This window comes from Musca autumnalis, unplaced genomic scaffold, assembly GCF_047663935.1.
Source record: "Musca autumnalis isolate F117 unplaced genomic scaffold, ASM4766393v1 scaffold_4, whole genome shotgun sequence".
NCBI lineage: Eukaryota > Metazoa > Arthropoda > Insecta > Diptera > Muscidae > Musca > Musca autumnalis.
The window spans coordinates 72,850,607-72,869,560 of NW_027411977.1; the positions used below are offsets into that span (position 1 = coordinate 72,850,607).

Sequence of the window (18,954 nt, forward strand, 5' to 3'; positions counted from 1 at the left end):
AACTGCAAACCATGGGAGCTGAAATTTCGAAATTCTAAATTAGTTACACCAAATTATTATAGCATACTTTTGGGAGCTGTAATTTTGTTTTGTAATACAAAATGCCTATTTGCATTGAATTCGCGGTTTTTGAATTAGATTAGCAAAAGCACAACTCACTTAATTCAACAGCATTGATTTATGGATTTTTAAGTGAATGGAATCAGCGATGTGTGATGTTGTTCTAATAAGCACATTTTCTTCAGAATGTGCGAATTGGTGTAAGCATTTTTTTAATTAGTAGGCAAAAATAATTTTTGTGTATAAAGTAATCGGAACTTTTTAAGTTTGTAACGAATTTAAAAATTGTATGTTGATACGGAGTAATTTTAGTTAGGGGTTTAACGAGTATATCGCTAGTTTTACTTATTCCTAATGATCGCTAGAACTCGTATTTTGCATATTCTTAAAAAAAAAATTCAAAAAGTTAAATTCTGATATTTTTCTCAATTATTACATATTTTTGCGTGTTATTACATATCGTCACCATAAATTTCCGAAGAGGTAAATCAAAAAAAAAATAATAATAATAATAATAATAAATAAAATATGTTTTTGATTGAATCTAAAACTAAAACACGTGCCCTTGAAACATTTCAAGCTTCTACGTTCAAAAATAACGATCCTATTCAAGAAAAGGCATTTCGGAAAATGGAATAGCATTGCAATAATTTGGCATATATGTATGTACGTTTGTGTGATCGTTGTCGTGTCGTTGAGGAGACTAACACGTTTTCAATAGAACGTTAGTCGTCTGATTTAAAAAACCCGAAGGTTATATTACGAAAATGAATAAAAGTTGTAAAGATTGTATATATTATGGTTGTTTTCCAAAATATTTTAATAATTATTGCCAAAATTTCTTTTGAAATTGATTTGTTTTTACTTGCTGTGCTGCTTTAGGCGGCCATCAGACCATCTGCTTTTTCACATGTATGTTGTCACTTTGGGTATACTAATATACAGAACAGCTGATGCCATACATGTGAAAAAGCCGATGGTCTGATGGCGGCCTATAGTCGATGGTCAGACTAGCACGATTTCAACATGGCGACGTCAAGTTTATAGGCGAGGGGTATGAAGTAGTGAAACCCATGTACATGGTTTTCTGTGTTTGTTGTGTTGCCTCTTCTTGTTGTTCGTTGCAAGATTTTTTCTTCCATTTTCTTTCATTTTTATTTTCTCAAGCAAACGTTAAGAACAAAGCAAGCATAAAAAGATTTAATAAAAACATTAAATTAATGAAATAGTGAAAATTTAACTATGTATTAATATTAATTTAATTATAAATGTTAATTATTTTGTGCTGTTTTTAGTTTATTTATGTTTGCTTTGTTTTTTTTGGTATGAGAAACACAACAAACGCGAATGGTAAAATAAAGAGGACACGAAAAAATCTGAAATTTCATGTTAACGTGTGTGGACACTAACGAAACTTGAAAAGAAATTTTAACGAAATTGGTTTCAAGAAACCTTGCTAGTCTGACCATCGACTAACAGAATCAACCATGACTCTTTTTCTCGTATTTCAATACATATGGTCTGTTCCAGAACTGCAAAAAATTTTTTTATCGGTGTAAAACATGTTAGATTCTTGCAGGTTTTTATATCATATAAGAATATGCAAAATCCGAAGTCTACTAATGACATATTTTACAGTACATTTTGTATGCTTTTATTAAGCAAACACATGGCGATTATAAATATTTGCAATAATTTTGTCGTGTAGATGTCTTAAAATATGAAATTTCATAAAAACATAAAAAATTTCTTGAAATTTTTTCAAACTCCCACACTGTTTGCTGGGGAGATTTTTCCCACATAAAGACACATAATTCTCCCACAATTCAAGATAGAGAATGTATACTTTTTTCCCATGGGAACAAATTCCCAATTCGAACTTCATTCAGAATGAGGGGAGATGGGAAATGGCAAAAAACTCCCACAAAATTTTGTTCAGAATACGAAAATGTGGGAATGGGAAAAAATTCCCAACTCCCATGCGTTCAGAATAGGGCTGTATGTATACAAGATTATATTGTTCTTTGTAAAATTTGTGCACTCCATGTAATAAAATAAAGTGTATCAAATGCATATATGCATTGGCATAAATTGAATACTATACCAGCTGGCGGAAAGATCTGAAATATTTACCACAGGTAGATCTTTACGTCCTGATTACAAAAATATAAAGTTTGTTGAGGGGAAGTACATACTTTCCGATATTGGGCCTCTTAAGTTCCGAAAATTCCCTTGTTAAAGTAAGAAAAATTTAAATTAAAAAATAATGTTGTTTTCGTGCCCTAAATTGGCTCCTGTCCATAGGTGAAAGTCTTAAATCCCCGGCCGAAGGCCGGCTACTTAGAAAAAACTTACAATTTAAAAAAAAATTTCACATGTTTTCCCTCAGCTGGTAGAGTATTCAAATTGTTCCTATGCATTTACCCATTTATCTGACTTCAACTTAGCGTATTACCCAAATGCGTTGAGTCCAAAATCACATTTAAAACACAAAATCCGCAACCGAAACTTGATTAAATGTTTTCATTCGTAAAACAAATAATTTTCCTTTGCAATGAATTGTATTTCATGTTTTGTTGGGCTTTTGTTTTTAAAATTCAAAACACACACACATACAAACAATAACGTTCTGCCATAAATTTACAATAACTTGTTTTGAAAATTCATATTCGATCAGCTTCGCATATATGTACATCTACCTTGATATTGTGGTATGCTTGAAATCAAGAAAAATAGCTATGTTCCTTTACGTGCAAGAATTTTCAAGGTTTACCACTTTTTACTCGAAAAGCGTTTCTTTACTTCAGACACTATACAATTCATATGGGAGCAGTTTACAACTTTTACCACTTTTTCTGGTTTTACAATTTTCAAAAGTAAAGAAACAGACCAAGGGCTCGATTATGGATAGCAACTCAACTGGGGCCTAATTATCGCATCCGTTATCGAGCGAGTTTTTGTTCGAAGACAAATTACGAACGATCGAAATTTTTGGATTCCCTTATACGATCGAAATTATTTAAAAAAGTTATCGATACATACGGTTATCGAACGGTAAAACATATGGCAAACACAAAATATTACAAACAAAGAAGATGTTGTGCGGCAAGTTTCTCGTAAAATGAAATGAAAACATGAAAATTGTATAAAATAAAAGAAAATTGTGAAAAATTAAAAGTAATAGTGACCCGAAATATGTAAAAATTTAAAAATCCCATTCTGGCATTGGAAAATATATTGTTACGGAATTAGATTTAACTAATCTCCGTGTAGACGTTGTTTTATTCCCCGATACGATTTCTACCAAATAAAACAGGGTTCGTTTTAGATTACGTTTCTACAATGCTTTATTTACTTTATTACACTTATTCAGAACCGACTTTAATTACAAAGCACACAGCAAGTCTCTAGTTAGCACGCAGCTCTTATTTAACCGATCTGTTCAGTTCAACGCTTAAAACACAACTAACTCGTCATTGCCAGTTCCCCTGTATTTATATCCCAAAGTCTCCCTGTTCGAGAGTCATCTCGAAAATGTCTGGCAACTCCTCGAATATGTACAACGAACACACAGACGCACATTCGCACTAAGACTCACATACATGGGGGATGATCAATACAGTGGACAAAGTAATGACGTAACTACAACAACAAACAGATGCAAGAAATAAAGGAGGCAAAACAAAATAAAAGCACATTAATGAAAGGTAAAGAACTAGAATGATGAAGAGATTTCTACATGGTAGTTGTTGTCGTTGCTTAAATAAAGTAACTGCGTAATAAAACTTTACGTTGCAATTCAAATTTTTAAATTAACGGAAATTAAACTAAATTAACTTAAATCTATCAGTTACATTCGTAACAATATTTTAAAATTTTTAAGAAACTGTCCCTTTTTTAGTTTTTTTTTACTCATTTTGTTGGAAAAAGTCTTTAGTATGTGATTTTGATTAGTTTTATTTCAAAATATTTCATTAAAGTTCGTTTTGTGCCACAAAAATAATCATTTCGACAGCAGATGTGTGGCGGGCAAAAACTCGCAAGATTCCACTCGAAAGTGTATTCGACAACGGATGCCGTAATCCAAATACTGAAAATATCGATCGAAATAACTCGATCACGTATGCGAGAATTAGGCCCCTGTAGTTGCGTTGCCAGAAGAGAAAATCATAGAATTAAAATAAGTGAAACGACAGAAATTTTTGTCGAATTCATTTACTATCAGTTTTTTGAACCTTAAGCTATTAATCATGATACAATGATACAAGGTAACCTCACGCTTAGAGCTCACAGAGTTGTATTCGCTTTGCCGTCCCTTCATTGCCAACAAGAGTTTGACAAACTTTGTACGTATATGTTAAAACATACATACGTCAGGTTTATTTACATTTCAAATCTGAAAACAATTTAATTTAAAATTTTTAAATTTAAAATTTTCAGACCATTTTCAGTCGGTTATGTGTTGTCTGTCCGCCCGTCTGAAGGATAAATCTCGAACGGATCTGCTGATGTGGTCCAAATATCGGTCTTCGTCATATTTTTTCAAATGTTTAATCAATTTCGAGAATGGGGGAAATGTTTACTTCTTCCCATGGTAGAACAAATACCATGAACAAATACAAGGTAAAGTTAATACTACAACAAATACAACTCGAACAACAACCACAAAGGAATTTGTTTTTGTTTGTAAACCTTAGTGTCAACGTAAATGTAAACAAAACAAGGAAATGTCTATAAATTATTGGAATTTAAAAAACTAATATTTTTTCACATTTGATTGAATATTTTGGAAAACATGAATGAAAACTCGTTAGATTTTCAATTTGAATGTTTCCATATCATTCCACTAAATGCATAATTTCTCGCAGAAAGTAGAATACTTGCAAAAATGTTTCGGGTCGCTGGTAATTCATTGAAAAAAGAGAAGATGTTTCAATCATTTGCTTTTGAAAACAAAAAAGCACATGTTTATTAGGGCTTTATTCTTTTCAAGTTTAACAAAATACCACACATATTAACAAATATTGTACCGCCTCTATAGGCGATGTTTTAGTGTGCGGCATGTCGTTCGGACCTGGAGGAGGTTACATGTCAATAATATGAAGCCGTCTTTATGGGAAATAGTTTTTTTCTGATGAATAAATTTGTTCTTCAAAAATATATATCCCTAATATACATCGAACATAGAAATAAATACATAAAATGTCGAATGGAATTTGACACTAACACTACAACCCAGTTCAGTCAGCTGGGTATTGCTGCTACCTTTTCTTGTTCTACCATGACTTCTTCCCCTATAAAAGTTGAAAGATTTTCGCTAAAATGGTGCGTACAATAACTTACGACCGGATCAACAGATTTTGTCAAAAATTAATCCTCGCAATATTTTTTCCAGATATAGATTAAGGATGGGCTATATCGAGGCAGTCCTTTGAGTACCTCCACACAAAGTTTTCGCTTAAGGGGTGTTCGAGAAACGTTTATAAATTCCGTGTGGTCCTGTTTACTGAGGTATGACGTGTTTCGTGATCAAGTCCATGCTTTCAGACGTACATTTTTGTTCAAGCCTTAAAAAATCCTATTGCGACAAATATAAATGGCTGTTGGTCACAATAATTGAAAGAATTAGTATCAAGCATCCTATTCGATATCGCAGTGATACAGAATTAATGCGAAGTATTGAAATCCACAGCGTCACTGATGCGCATTTGAAACGCAGAATACACACTAAATAAGCAACAGGTAAAAAACTGAGGTAGCGTGTGCAACAAGTGAAAAAATCCTGCGGTGACAACCTAAAATGACTGTTTGGCAAGACAACAATTAAATGGCTCCACAAGATCCAGCTTTTACAATCATGACTACAATATCGTATTTTTTCTTTGCGAAGGTTTTATTTTTTAAAGATAAAACAAACATGCATAGATGTCGGTTTCTTAAGAAATACATATGTAAAACATTAGTTAGTTATATAACCCAATTCTTAAATTTTATACAGAATCATACATTTTGCTGCATTAAAAAATATATTCTAACAAAGTTTATAAGATTTCAAAAGTTTACATCTTCTTGGGGGGTAGTGGGCATCTTCTTTCTAGATTCAAAACCTTCTGTAACATTTTAGCGCGGTTGGCAGCAGCTTTGCTGGCAACAACAGGAGAGTGGTTTTTAGGCAATTCAATTAACACTGGATGGAGACGACGAATACGGCCAAAGATCTTCTTGCGTGGGTCACGAAATACCTGCGGATTTCTTCAGATATAAAATTGGGATACAAATCGGTGTTAGTAATCTTGGAATGAGGAAGCTTCAAGGTGGAACCACACTTGCAAAAAACCTTCACCACTGCCCGCACGGAATCTTTGGGGTTTGTACACCTTTTGGATTCTATCCCAGATGATTCTAGCCACATGATTAAATTGGCAGATACATTAACCTCCAGCGGCGGAAATTCTTAGTATGTAGAGGCAACCATTTTTTTTATTTACACATAGCCCAGAAAGTCTGCGTTCACCTTACTACTTTTCAAAAATGATGCTAAAACTTTAATAAAAAGATAAATGATATCAGGGTTTCTTTCATAAATATGTTTTTGGCACTCTTTAGTATCAGAATAAAAAGAAAAATTCCAGAAAATATATTATTTTTGCGAAGGTAACGGTAAAAAAGTGTTACAACTGCTAAATTAGAGCCCCAAAAAGTCTGCGTTCACTTTGTATGTTGCAATAATACCGTTAGTTTTTTTTTGATTTTTTTGCAGTTTTCTCCCATTTTTAATCAATATTGTCACAACTGGTCATTCTGTGAGGTCGTTTGCACACTTAACTTAAAAAAGTAAAGTATTTCAAGAATGGAAAACAAGGGCAAAGAAATTGGCATCGATAAAAGGAACATTCTAGGTAAATAATGGAAAAAGCTATCGAAATATTGTCTAAACTGTAGGTAGAACATATTAGTCTATACACAGAGTGATAATTAACTATAAACAAACCGGAATTTTTACGCCACAGCCCAGATCTGGGCATTATATAGAAGCCAAAACCTTACAATCTCAGCAGTATGCTTTGAAACGTTATGTTGTTGCAACCAAAATTTCGTAGCTGAACCATGTTCTTCTGCATTTTTGGTTCAAATTGCGCTTCATGATGTTTAGGTAACCATACTTGTCCATTGTCAATTCAATAAATACAAGTTGGCCCAATCCAGAAGCTGCTACACACCCCCAAACCAAAACAGCACCCTCGCCATTTTTTACGGTGTAAAACAAGATTTTGTTTTTCAAGCGCTGATCGAGCTTTCTCCGAACAGTTTGAAGTCCTTTCATTGCAAACATATAGAACATGCTTTCGTCCGAAAATATGACTTGATTCCGGAATACTGGGGGCTTGTTTATGTATTCATTAGCAAATTCAATGTGCTTCTGACTGTTCACTAGTGATATGTACGGCTTTCTCCGTGCGACTATACCGTGATATCCAGCTTTATGCAGTATTTTTCTGGCGGTTTGTGCACAAATACTTTTTTTGGATGCCATTTTCACATTTTCAACAATTTTCGAAGTAATTATCGGACTGTTTGTTTTAACTATATTAGTTATGTTACGCTCCTCCCGTTCTGATAATATTTTTGACCGTCCAAAACTGAGCTTTGACCGTCCAGATCTGGGTTTTGACGTAAAAATTCCGGTTTGTTTATAGTTAATTATCACTCTATGTATAGACTAATATGTTCTACCTACAGTTTCGACAATATTTCGATAGCTTTTTCCATTATTTACCTAGAATTTTCCTTTTATCGATGCCAATTTCTTTGCCCTTGTTTTCCATTCTTGAAATACTTTACTTTTTTAAGTTAAGTGTGCAAACGACCTCACAGAATGACCAATTGTGACAATATTGATTAAAAATGGGAGAAAACTGCAAAAAAATTCAAAAAAACTAACGGCATTATTGCAACATACAAAGTGAACGCAGACTTTTTGGGGCCCTAATTTAGCAGTTTTAACACTTTTTTACCGTTATCTTCGTAATAATAATATATTTCTGGAATTTTTCTTTTTATTCTGGTAGTAAAGAGTGCCAATAACATATTTATGAAAGAAAAACTGATCTCATTTACCTATTTATTAAAGTTTTAGCATCGTTTTTGAAAAGTAGTAAGGTGAACGCAGACTTTCTGGGCTATGTGTATATCGCTTCCGAAGACCTTCCCTTGTCCGCGACGAGTTTGCCAAGATTCCGTAGAGGTTTGATGATCTGCAACAAGGAACACATATGAATTTAAGCAATTCATCATCACTTCAACACATTTACTTACCGGGTTGTTGCCGTCATCATTGTTTGGTTATGTTGTTGGTTGCAGAAACGCTTTTGGTATCAGGTCAATCAATTGGTGTATTTGTTGAAGGCTTGTAAGCAAAAGTTTCTTTTCCTCCATTTGTTCATTGCTTTTCGAGTGTATCCTGAGGAGCGTGATACAGAAAAACACTGTTATTTTAGGGATTTTTCACAGAATTTCTTTTTGAACGCTTACCATCTTTCTTGACAATTTTCCCATAATTATTGCATTCTGCAGCCCTGAATTGCATTAACAAGAACAAGCGCGAAAAAAACTTAATGCGAATTCTTCCGAAATTGTGCCAAAGATTGTCGCATCATCACTTAATTGTTGGAATTTATTTGTTTCAATGGAAATTTTATACATACACACTAAATAAAATGTAAATAAACAATTGTTGTTGTCATTGCCATACAATAACAAAAACAACTTTAATTTCGTTTCGAACGCATGGTTGTATTTGGCAGCTCAAGGACGGGTTTTTCAAATGAGATTACCTTGTATCATGGCTATTAATATAATTGTGAAAAAGTATAAATATCAATGCGGAAATGGAATTTTTTACTATTAAATTTGCTGTGGGCTACGTAACTGCAGTTGGGTTGCTATCAATAATCGACCGCCAAATACGTGTAAACACCAGGGTGTATTTCAGGATTTCGTGAAATCCAGTGGATTTTGGAACGAGAGTGTAATGCTTGGTTTACATTTACGAAATCCACTCGATTTCAACTGTCAATTCCTTTACGTATACGTCAAATGAAAACTCATTTTAAATCCATTGGATTTCATTTAACGTTTAAGCACTGGAATTTAGAGTTGAAATCGAGTGGATTTCGTAAATGTAAACTTACTATAAATTTAGTATTATATTAGTTTGAGAGTTACGTTTTTAAACACAAAAGGCCTCGGCACATACGGCGCGTTGAGCGTTGTGTTACAACAACCACATGAAAACTTCAAGAACAAACTTGGCATCACTTACACATTTTTCATGTGGTTGTTGTTTTCAACGCGCAACGCGTCGCACAACGTACCGTATGTGCCGGGGGCTAAAGAATAATTTCAGATTATAGAACCTTGTGTACACAGTTTCACCCACTTCACACCTCTTGCCTATAAACTCATTTTCACGTTAATGAAAATTTTCATAGTCTGGCATAAGACTAGGTCCAAACCATGGCCCAATTACAGGCCCCCAGCAAAATCAGATGATTTAGGTTTGTGCTGTCACAATTCATATTTGTCATTTGAATTCGCTGCGAGGAATAGAAATGTCAAACTGTACAGAAACAGGTAGATGTAGACATCTCGAAAAAAGAAAACAAATAAAAGCTTTGTTCCTTTACTTTTTTAATGGTAAGAGTGGTAAAAGAGAAAAGTGTCAAAATTGTTCAAAGTTGCTCTCTCATGAACATTTTTACCAGAAAAGTAAAGGAACGGAAAAATGGTAGATCCGGCAGCAATGTCAGAAAAAAACATAAAAAATCAATTTTCGTCTTTTATTTCACAGTTTTTAATTTAGTAGCTGTGTCTGGTTACCCTAAAATTTGTAACAATTTGTACCAATTGTTGCTGGAAGTCGTCTGTTAACACAAAAAACCAGCAAAAGAGAGCGATTCGAGAGAGACATTTTGACAGTTCTTTCACTGAGAGCTTGCAAATTCTTGCTGGACAAATTTCTTCTAGCAAGCACTTGCAAGCTCTTCTTCTTCCTGAAAACAATCAATAAGCTGTTTTTAGTTTTTTGTTGATTTATGTTTGTGAACATTAAAAACAATTTTATTGTGGAAATAACATAGTTTAATTGTATTGTTTTATGGAGAACAAATTTGTAAAGTGGAAAAATACTTTTTTGTTTCATTTTCTTTTTTATTTTTAATAAAATACAACGTGTTTGCTTCCTTTGTTGGCGGACAAAACCCCTTACTCTCTGAGAAAGTTCTTGCTGGACAATTCTTGCTGGGAAAGTAACCAGACAGACTTAGTGTTGTCAGTGTTCGACTTTTTCTTCGGTTTTTCGTCCATTTTGTGAAATAATAGTCAAACAAAAGTCGAAAAATCAGTTCTGCCATTTTCTACCTGCAGAAATTTTGCTGGTAGCCTGTGGTAGAAGAGAAAGCCATTTTCGCTCTCTCTCTCCCCTCTCACTCTCTTAAAAATTGCTTCCAGTTTTTTCACTTTTCGGCGTTAAAGAACGCTTTGCAGGTTAAAAATGGTTAAAATGGTAACCTAAGGTAAGTAAAGGAACACAGCTAAAGTTAATGTTGTACACGTGAAATGTCAACATTTGCTGTGTTTTGCATGAGAATTTCTTTACAATAACTTATTTTAGCAGTTCAAGTTCGATCAGCTGGTATTTTCTGTTTCGTCAAACAAAAATAGCTACGGTACATAACAACTTTTTCTCGGAAAATGTTTTGTATGTATGTATCTACCTAAATTAACAGAAAAGAAATTCGCCTCAAAACATTTGTTCGCCTCTGTTTATGAATTTTGACATTTAAAATCTTTGTTTTTCTTTGAATTCGCTTGCTGAAGGACCTGTAATAGGGTCATGGTCCCAACGTTCTTTCGTGGGAATAGTTCGTTTGAACTAGTACGTTGCGAACTACACAACTCTAGCCCTCGCTTCTTTATGGGAACCAACCGCATTGTTTACATTTTAATAGAAGAGTTTCATGTAATTATTAATTAAATTAAAAAAGTTTATACATATTTTAAACATGGCTGGTCGCGGCAGAGGTGTAAAGACTGGAACTTTAACACAGGAGCAATTACAAACACTAGGATGTGTAGGGAAAGATATGCCACAGGTTGCCCAGGCACCACCACCAACATATCCACCGTTAATGTCTAAGCCCGTAACACTAGAGGTAGGATGATGCTTAATATGCACCAAACATTTCCTAATATTAACATTTTGCAGACTACAGCTTCACAGAACTATCAAATCCTTTGGAAAGAAGATTTTCTTAATCACATGAGAGATTCAGCATATTTCCTGCAGCCTATAGATAAAACAGTATCCGGCAGAGGAATTTCAAGATATAATCCAAAAGAAGCGGTAACTTAAGACAAAATAGATTTTATCCGTTTCATATTATGTTTAAATTCTTATTTGCAGAGTGCGGAACAATGTATTAAAATGAAACCTAGAATAGAATTCAATTGGTCACTTATGCCTGCAGAATTACAAATGGCTAATAAGAAACGTAAAGTGATAACAAAGGCAAAGGCAGTTGCTCTTAAGAAAACCAAACCAGCAAATATAGAGGATCGCTTGAAGGTATTGGAAGAAAAAGAGCAGACGGAGGATGATGTAGATGCACCCAACAAAGCAAACACAGATTCCGAAGAAGAAGTGGAAGAGGAGTTGGGAGAAGATGTTGATGATGAAATGGATGATGATAATGATTATGGCAATACATATTTCGATAATGGTGAAGCGTATAATGAGGAAGATGACAATCTCGACGATGGTCCTGTTTATTAAGGGGTCGATTATGGATATGTGCTTTTGTTGAACATTAAAGTACAAATGAATATTCCAAAACAATGTGTTTTTTTTTTGTATCACTTTATTTTTGTTAATAACGTGTTTTCACAGTTATTTTCTTAAGAATGTTACTAATTAAACACACATTATTACAAGCAAATTAATTTAATCGGTAGATTCTGGGGGGCTGTAGTTCAAGTGAATGAGGCCAGTAGATTTAACCTGTAAAAAGGGAAATATGTATTTGTATTAGCAATGTAATGTGGTTTAAAGCAAACGACGTGAAATAGTTACCAAGAAAATGGTGCCAACTAAGGCAGCAACACCGGCAGCCAAGACAGCGTTGTACTTGGTGTTTTGGCGGGTGTGGTGTTCTTTCCAATCACCTTGGGGAACTGGCAAATCGTTCATGGTGACCTTAACACCACTGCCGTGGTAGGATGCGCGGGACAAAGCACCAGCTAGAAACAAATGAAAAAAAATTAAACATAGGAAAATGGAAGATATCTTACGACAATGTTTTTTGGTATAATAAAAATGTTGAATGCAGCAATATTTGTGGTAGCGATGGTTTCAGTATGAAAACAGTAGGAAATAAGAAAAATTTTGTTTTTTAAACAGAATCCGCAAATTTTTATAAATATAACTGGGGACTTGTGGAGTGGTCTGGTAAATTTCTCTGCAATGCAATAAACTAGATGACACAGTAAAGGTATCGGTATATAAGCGAGGTTTCGAGATCTTCTGATGTCTTCTTTTGGTCTCAAAACATATTTCCTAACTAAAAATAGACCTATATTCCTGTGCTACTCAAAATTCATTGATTGATATTTTTGCAATTAAACATTTGCCAGCAAAACAAAAAGACCTAAATTTCCCTTTAGTATTACCTGGTAATTCCAATAGAAACTTATCCGTAAATGTACCATATTATCCCCCAAATACTTATAGACACATATTTATAGCATGGATAGTGTGTTGGGCATTTTTGTTGGTGTTTTTTGCTTCGCAGCTTTTATTAGGTGGGATTTTATAACCCCATGTATTATGTGACGTCATAAAGTAACACTTCTTATATTACTAAAAGGGAGTCGCATATGCCTTGGAAATCAGTGATGGTGCCAACCAATGGAAATGAAGGAAGAAATGAGTTCAGAGTAAAGTGGGGTAAGAACAAAGAAAAAGTATTTTTCTAATTTACCAATTAGATGATCCCATTTTAAGGATTTCTCACATTATATTTTCTTTAACAAAACTATCTTCACATCAAATCGCAATTATCCAGAACGAATGAACATGTAAAAGGCATATAACGTGGGGAAAATGTAAATTTTCTGTACTTCTGCCCAAAATTCAATTTTCCTTTAATTTCTCGATTTTTAAAATCGTAGTTTTTCTTTCAATTATACATTTTTTTGGCATTAAATCCCGAATGTCCGTTTGGAAATAATACATTTGCAGTGTTTGATGTTTTGAGTCATAGTTTCCAGAACCAAACCGAAAACAAGACCTGCACAACAATTCGATAAAAATTTTAACACTAAAGTTCATTCACCACATCCTTTGGAAATTATGTCCTGATTAAATTTACCCAAGGTCAATTCACTCGTTTCTTCATTTCTGGCGAGGAAAAACATAAGCCTACACACAAAAACAGTTATTCCCAGTTATGTAATTTTTAAGGTTATTCTGAAACAGATTGGGTCTGTTTTGTTAGAAATAAAGTTGATTGATTTTTATCTTACCATTTCTCAAAAGGAGACCTTGCTTGACAATGTGTTTAGCCAACATTTTTCTTCAAGTTTTAGCGCTACAATTTAAAGGAAAGCAAACAAATTAATTTATATTTTTCTTTTTTTCTACAGTTTAACAATTTTACGTGCCTGGTGTGGGGATGAAGATATTAACTCAAAATCTCTGACAGTTCAGCTGTGCAGATATCTCTTTGACAGTTTGCAGCAGAGTAGAAAAATACAACTCTGTTTGTAGTATATAGTATGGCAACATTATTCACCTAAATAGGAATTTGTGACGTATGGCGTAAAGTGGAGTACACACCATCATTCAAAACTGACAGTCAACGTACTTTTACCACAATTTTCTGGCAAATAAAAACTTTTTTGGCTAAAAATCCATGAAATACAATATGTAAAGTATTATTTAGAGATTAGGAAGGTAAAAATGGACCCCGATGACTGTCAGTTTTGTTGGTCAGTGTGTACTATGCTTAAAGCAAGCAAATGCAACTTTATTGGTCTGTTCCAGAACTGCAAGAATCTATTAATTTTTACTTTTTTTTCGATAACATAAAGGAAAAACTTTTATCGTAGTAAAAAATAGTAGCTTCTTGCAGGTTCTGCAACAGAGCATATGTAAAAGAGAGAGAATTTGGAGACAATTGTGAGAGAATATTGGAGAGTTTTGGAGACTTTTGTTTACAAGTTTTTGCAAGGAAAATTTTTCTTGTAAGAATTTGCAAGCTTCATCAGCTGATTTAAATTCAAATGTTTTGTGGCGGACTTCTTGGCAAAAACATAAACAAACGTTTGGCTATTAAAATAAATAGATGTAAAAAGGGAAAAAATTATTAAATAAATTATGGAAAACGATAATGTAAGTAAAATAACTTATTTTGTAGTTTGTGGTGACTATTTCTTTTATTTTAAAGGTATCAAATCCCAGCAAAAAGCGGTTCATCCATGGAGTAGGAGAAACACAATGTAGACGGCCAGGTATTCCCAACGATATCAATAAATATGTATGCCAAATATCGCACTGCGTTCCAGTATGTTTTATATTTGTGCATTGGAAAGGGAATTATAGTTGTAGCAACACTAAGGGCCTCGTCACATAAAAGGCAGAAATGATTTCAGCCAGAAAGTCATGCTTCTTATGTACCGAGGCCTTAACACGATAGCCGGGTGGAACTCAGTTCCGGATCATTGGCGCAAGTCAAGTCAACGGGGTTGCCTACATAAGGCAATCGACCACTATCAAATAAGAACGTGGAAGGAGAGCCACTATATTTGAGGGCACAAGCTAGAACACCATTGGATTTCCGTGTTGCCCTATCTCACAAACTTTTGTCATAATCCAATCCGCATTCTCGCACTCAGAACAAGATGTAGGAAAGGCCAGAGAAGGAGAGAAGATTATTTTCACATCTGTTGACACAAAATTAAATAATATAGCTGTTAAGTGTGTACAACATTTTATGGATCAAAGAAGAATTTTAAATGGAAAATAAAAAAAAATGGTAGACACCTTCAATTGTTAAATTTAATCTCTTCCGCCAACTTCTTCTTGTTTATCAAATCAGCTGATTTCTTTGCAAATTGCTGTTCGATAACAATCTGCAAATTTTTTGCTTCGAGAGAGTAAAATTGGTGGAGAGTGGTTACTGAGAACTTGCTGAGTGCTTGCAAGTACTTTTCACTTGCGAAGTTATCGTACACACCTATTGGTAACGATCAACCAGGCAAAATCCTTGGTGTAAGTAACACGGCCGTTTTCGACCCGGTAACGTTACCTATGGATTGAAATTATGAAATTTTGCTTACACGGGGGTATCTATGAACTCATAGATAACTACGTGTAGAAATTACGGGCATTAGCCGATTACAAGAAGTTACTGAACTTGTACAAATTATTGAGTAAACGAACACATCTATTTTCTCTCCTAAAAGCTAAAATATTTTCCTGTGTTATTTCGTTAAAGTTTCTTTTTAGCATTACGCTAAGTTTACATTTACGAAATCCACTCGATTTCAACTGTCAATTCCATAGCTCAAACGTCAAATGAAATCTCATCTGGATTTCATTTGACGTTTAACCTATGGATTTGACAGCTGAAATCGAGTGGATTTCGTAAATGTAAACTAAGCATAAGTTTCATTAGCGTCCACACACGTTAACGTGAAATTTAAGATTTTTGCGTGTCCTCTTTATTTTACCATTCGCGTTTGTTGTGTTTCTCAAACCAATAAAAACAAACATAAACTAAACAATAACACAAAATAATTAACATTAATAATTAAATTAATATTAATAGTTAAATTGTCACTACTTCATTACTCAGCAAAAAATTTTGGAAGTTGTGCAATTGGAGTTATGATTTCACAACATCTTTCGATGTAGTCCAACAGAGTTATGAAAAATGCACTCCGTTCGATGCATTTAGCTTTGTTCCTTTACTTTTTTAATGGTGAGAGTGGTAAAAGAGAAAATTTTCAAAATTGTTCTCTCATGAACATTTTTACCAGAAAAGTAAAGGAACGGAAAAATGGTATATCTGGCAACAATGTCAAAAAGAAACATAAAAAATCAATTTTCGTCTTTTATTTCACAGTTTTTAATTTAGTTTTGTCAGCGTTCGACTTTTTCTTCTGTTTTTCGACCATTTTCTTCTTCATTGTGAAATAATCGCCAAACAAAAGTCGAAAAATCAGTTCTGCCATTTTTTACCTGCAGAAATTTGTCTGGTAGCCTGTGATAGAAGAGAAAGCCATTTTCGCTCTCTCTCCTCTCTCACTCTCTTAAAAATTGCTTCCATTTTTGCCACTTTTCGGGGTTAAGGAACGCTTTGCAGGTTAGAAATGGCAACCTCAGATAAGTAAAGGAACACAGCTTTTATAAGCAGTTGCTGTAGAGATCCCTACAAAAAAAAAAAACAGTTGGTTTATCCCTACACATTTTTTCAAAAGCCCCGGTCCACACTAGCGTGAATTTCAACCTGAATATGAGTTAATACTCCTTTCGGGTTTATTGGCCGCTATATCGCCACAACAAGCAGTAAGTATTAAATTTATTTTATTTTGAAGCCCGTAGGCGTAATCACTAATTATATAGGTTAATGCTAAGTTTACATTTACGAAATCCACTCGATTTCAACTGTCAATTCCATAGCTCAAACGTCAAATGAAATCACATCTTGATTTCATTTGACGTTTATCCTATTGTTACGGAATTAGGTTTAACTAATCTCCGTGTAGACGTTGTTTTATTCCCCGATACGATTTGTACCAAATAAAACAGGGTTCGTTTTAGATTACGTTTCTACAATGCTTTATTTACTTTATTACACTTATTCAGAACCGACTTTAATTACTAAGCACACAGCAAGTCTCTAGTTAGCACGCAGCTATTCTTTTACCGTTCTGTTCAATTCGACGCTTAAAACACAACTCCTCAATGTTGCCATTCGTAACTCTATTTATACCCAAAATCTCCTTGGTCTAGAAATATCTAGAACATATGGCAACCTCTCGAATCTGTGCAGCGAACACACAGACGCACATTCGCACTAAGCGAACATCCATACTCACATACATACAAGCACAGTAATGACGTAACTACAACAACAAACAACTACACGAAATACAAGAAGTAGGAACTAAACGATAATTACATTATTGTTGCAAAACAAAACAAACAAAAGAACATTAACAAAAGGTAATGTAACGACTAGAATGATGAAGAGAGTTCTACATGGTAGTTGTTGTTGCTTAAATAAAGTAATACCCCGTTTATATATAACCGGATTTAACAAACCGACTGGGTTTTAAATGTCAATTCCATTGCTTATATTTCAAACAAATCCTCTCAAAGAAGGTTAACCCTGCAAAAAGCTCTAATATAAACAGCATATAACTGCGTAATAAAAACTTTACGTTACAATTCAAATTTTTAAATTAACGGAAATTAAACTAAACTAACTTAAACCTATCAGTTACATTCGTAACATTGCCTCCCGCTTAAGCCTGTGGTATGGGCATTGGTAACACTGCCTCCCGCTTAAGCCTGTTCCTCTTGACTAGACGCAGTTCTCGTTCCGTAGTGGCGGCAACCAATCTAGACGTACCCTCTACGCCGTCAGCTTTGGACTTTCGCTCCTTTGGACGTCGTTGTTTTCTCGCCAGCAATCGCAACTTTATGTCTTCTTTCTTCGTGGTCACCCTCCTAAGTGCCACCTGGTCTTCATCGGACGTTTCCTTCCTTGCTGTACGTCTGCTTTTCGATGGACCTTTCCTCGACGTACATATTCGCTTTTTCGTCCTCGCTGCTGGATTTTTCCGCTTTCCTACATGGTAGAACAAGAAAAGGTAGCAGCAATACCCAGCTGACTGAACTGGGTTGTAGTGTTAGTGTCAAATTCCATTCGACATTTTATGTATTTATTTCTATGTTCGATGTATATTAGGGATATATATTTTTGAAGAACAAATTTATTCATCAGAAAAAAAACTATTTCCCATAAAGACGGCTTCATATCATTGACATGTAACCTCCTCCAGGTCCGAATGACATGCCGCACACTAAAACACCGCTTATAGAGGCGGTACAATATTTGTTAATATGTGTGGTATTTTGTTAAACTTATAAAGAATAAAGCCCTAATAAACATGTGCTTTTTTGTTTTCAAAAGCAAATGATTGAAACATCTTCTCTTTTTTCAATGGATTACCAGCGACCCGAAACATTTTTGCAAGTATTCTACTTTCTGCGAGAAATTATGCATTTAGTGGAATGATATGGAAACATTCAAATTGAAAATCTAACGAGTTTTCATTCATGTTTTCCAAAATATTCAATCAAATGTGAAAAATTATTAGTTTTTTAAATTCCAATAATTTATAGACATTTCCTTGTTTTGTTTACATTTACGTTGACACTAAGGTTTACAAACAAAAACAAATTCCTTTGTGGTTGTTGTTCGAGTTGTATTTGTTGTAGTATTAACTTTACCTTGTATTTGTTCTACCATGGCTTTCCTACAGGCCAATTGTCAGCGGCTTCCACCTTCAGAGTACGGACATCGACAGCGATCTCGCCGGATTCTGCCTTTGGGCGATGTTTGCTTTTCTCGTTGTAGCCCACACTTATCGGTATTTCCACATTGGACCATGTCATCACACGGTGCTTTATGTCCAGGTTGATATCGAAGGCAATCATGAAGTCTACACCAAGTATAACTTCGTCCACAATATCGGCCACTATAAAATCGAAATTTACAGATTTTCTACCCATACTTAGCCTTTGGTAGGCCTTTCCATGCACCG

At 34.3% G+C, this 18,954-nt stretch overlaps 2 protein-coding genes and 1 long non-coding RNA gene across 3 annotated transcripts; 1 reads left to right on the forward strand and 2 right to left on the reverse strand.

The window, feature by feature from the left end:
* Positions 1-6,770: 6,770 nt before the first annotated feature.
* Positions 6,771-8,751, reverse strand: LOC141402050 (uncharacterized). Its single transcript, XR_012412504.1, has 3 exons — positions 8,593-8,751; positions 8,377-8,521; positions 6,771-8,315 (listed from the first exon to the last, which is right to left on the reverse strand). It is a non-coding gene; the product is annotated as an uncharacterized lncRNA (long non-coding RNA).
* A 2,233-nt stretch (positions 8,752-10,984) lies between these two features.
* Positions 10,985-12,119, forward strand: Polr3G (RNA polymerase III subunit G). Its single transcript, XM_073986023.1, has 3 exons — positions 10,985-11,273; positions 11,327-11,464; positions 11,525-12,119. The coding sequence occupies exons 1-3, from the start codon at positions 11,124-11,126 to the stop codon at positions 11,891-11,893; spliced, it is 657 nt and encodes a 218-aa protein (XP_073842124.1). The 5' UTR covers positions 10,985-11,123; the 3' UTR covers positions 11,894-12,119.
* On the reverse strand, positions 11,957-13,846 carry COX7B (Cytochrome c oxidase subunit 7B). The gene is made up of 4 exons (XM_073986024.1): positions 13,778-13,846; positions 13,642-13,705; positions 12,191-12,357; positions 11,957-12,118 (listed from the first exon to the last, which is right to left on the reverse strand). The coding sequence occupies exons 2-4, from the start codon at positions 13,685-13,687 to the stop codon at positions 12,062-12,064; spliced, it is 270 nt and encodes an 89-aa protein (XP_073842125.1). The 5' UTR covers positions 13,688-13,705; positions 13,778-13,846; the 3' UTR covers positions 11,957-12,061.
* Between the last annotated feature and the right edge of the window lie 5,108 nt (positions 13,847-18,954).